Below are 1,021 nucleotides of genomic sequence, written 5' to 3'. Positions count from 1 at the left end.
GCTCGCCGGGCAGCAGCAGGCGCACGGCCGTCTGGATCTCGCGCGACGTGATGGTCGAGCGCTTGTTGTAATGCGCCAGGCGCGACGCCTCGCCCGCGATGCGCTCGAAGATGTCGTTGACGAACGAGTTCATGATGCCCATGGCCTTGGACGAGATGCCGGTGTCGGGGTGCACCTGCTTCAGCACCTTGTACACGTAGATGGAATAGCTCTCCTTACGGCTGCGCTTGCGCTTTTTACCGTCCTTCTTCTGCGCCTTAGTGATGGCTTTCTTGGAGCCCTTCTTCGGGGCGGGAGCAGATTTAGAGGGCTCAGGCATGGTTTTCTCCTAAGAGGTATGCAAATGCTAATCGCACGCACCACAACAAAGGTTAGTGCTGTGAGGGGGGGGGTCCAGAGCCCTTTTTTTTATAGTCCTTCAATGCAAATGAAGGTTCAAGAATGATCACTTCTGATTGGATAAAAGCAGAACACTTTCATTGAGGGGAGGAGTTTATGCAAATGAGGGCTCACAATTTATCTCCCTATTGGATACAAAGGCAAACATATTTTGACCAATGAGATAGCTTATTGGCGCATCCTTGCGCTGCCTATAAAAAGGTTTTTCCTCTGAGCCGGGGAGTTCGTTCTGCTTTATCTTAGAAAGCTATAGTTGGAGAGTTAGGCTGTTTCGATATGTCGGGCCGTGGAAAGCAAGGGGGCAAAACCCGGGCAAAGGCCAAGACTAGATCTTCTCGAGCCGGACTGCAGTTTCCCGTCGGCCGCGTCCACCGCCTGCTCCGCAAGGGCAACTACGCCGAGCGGGTGGGCGCCGGCGCGCCTGTGTACCTGGCGGCCGTGCTCGAGTACCTGACGGCCGAGATCCTGGAGCTGGCGGGCAACGCGGCCCGCGACAACAAGAAGACGCGCATCATCCCGCGCCACCTGCAGCTGGCCATCCGCAACGACGAGGAGCTCAACAAGCTGCTGGGCCGCGTCACCATCGCGCAGGGCGGCGTGCTGCCCAACATCCAGGCCGTGC

The 1,021-nt window shown here is 57.1% G+C and overlaps 3 protein-coding genes across 3 annotated transcripts in view; 2 read left to right on the top strand and 1 right to left on the bottom strand.

The window, feature by feature from the left end:
- Positions 1 to 699, bottom strand: part of LOC115296185 (histone H2B type 1-B) — a 4,854-nt gene extending 4,155 nt beyond the window's left edge. The window contains exon 1 of the mRNA XM_029944675.1: positions 113 to 699. Coding sequence (XP_029800535.1) covers positions 113 to 319 — 207 coding nt within the window. The 5' untranslated portion in view covers positions 320 to 699. The remainder of the gene's footprint in view (positions 1 to 112) is intronic.
- Positions 1 to 1,021, top strand: part of LOC115296196 (histone H3.1) — a 16,333-nt gene that overhangs the window by 13,332 nt on the left and 1,980 nt on the right. The window lies entirely within an intron of this gene.
- LOC115296181 (histone H2A type 1-E-like) overlaps positions 642 to 1,021 on the top strand; it is a 746-nt gene continuing 366 nt past the window's right edge. The window contains exon 1 of the mRNA XM_029944671.1: positions 642 to 1,014. Coding sequence (XP_029800531.1) covers positions 676 to 1,014 — 339 coding nt within the window. The 5' untranslated portion in view covers positions 642 to 675. The remainder of the gene's footprint in view (positions 1,015 to 1,021) is intronic.

The sequence above is a fragment of the Suricata suricatta genome, chromosome 7 (genome assembly GCF_006229205.1).
Source record: "Suricata suricatta isolate VVHF042 chromosome 7, meerkat_22Aug2017_6uvM2_HiC, whole genome shotgun sequence".
NCBI lineage: Eukaryota > Metazoa > Chordata > Mammalia > Carnivora > Herpestidae > Suricata > Suricata suricatta.
Note: the sequence above shows the minus strand (reverse complement) of the source record. Positions and strands in the feature narration are given on the sequence as shown.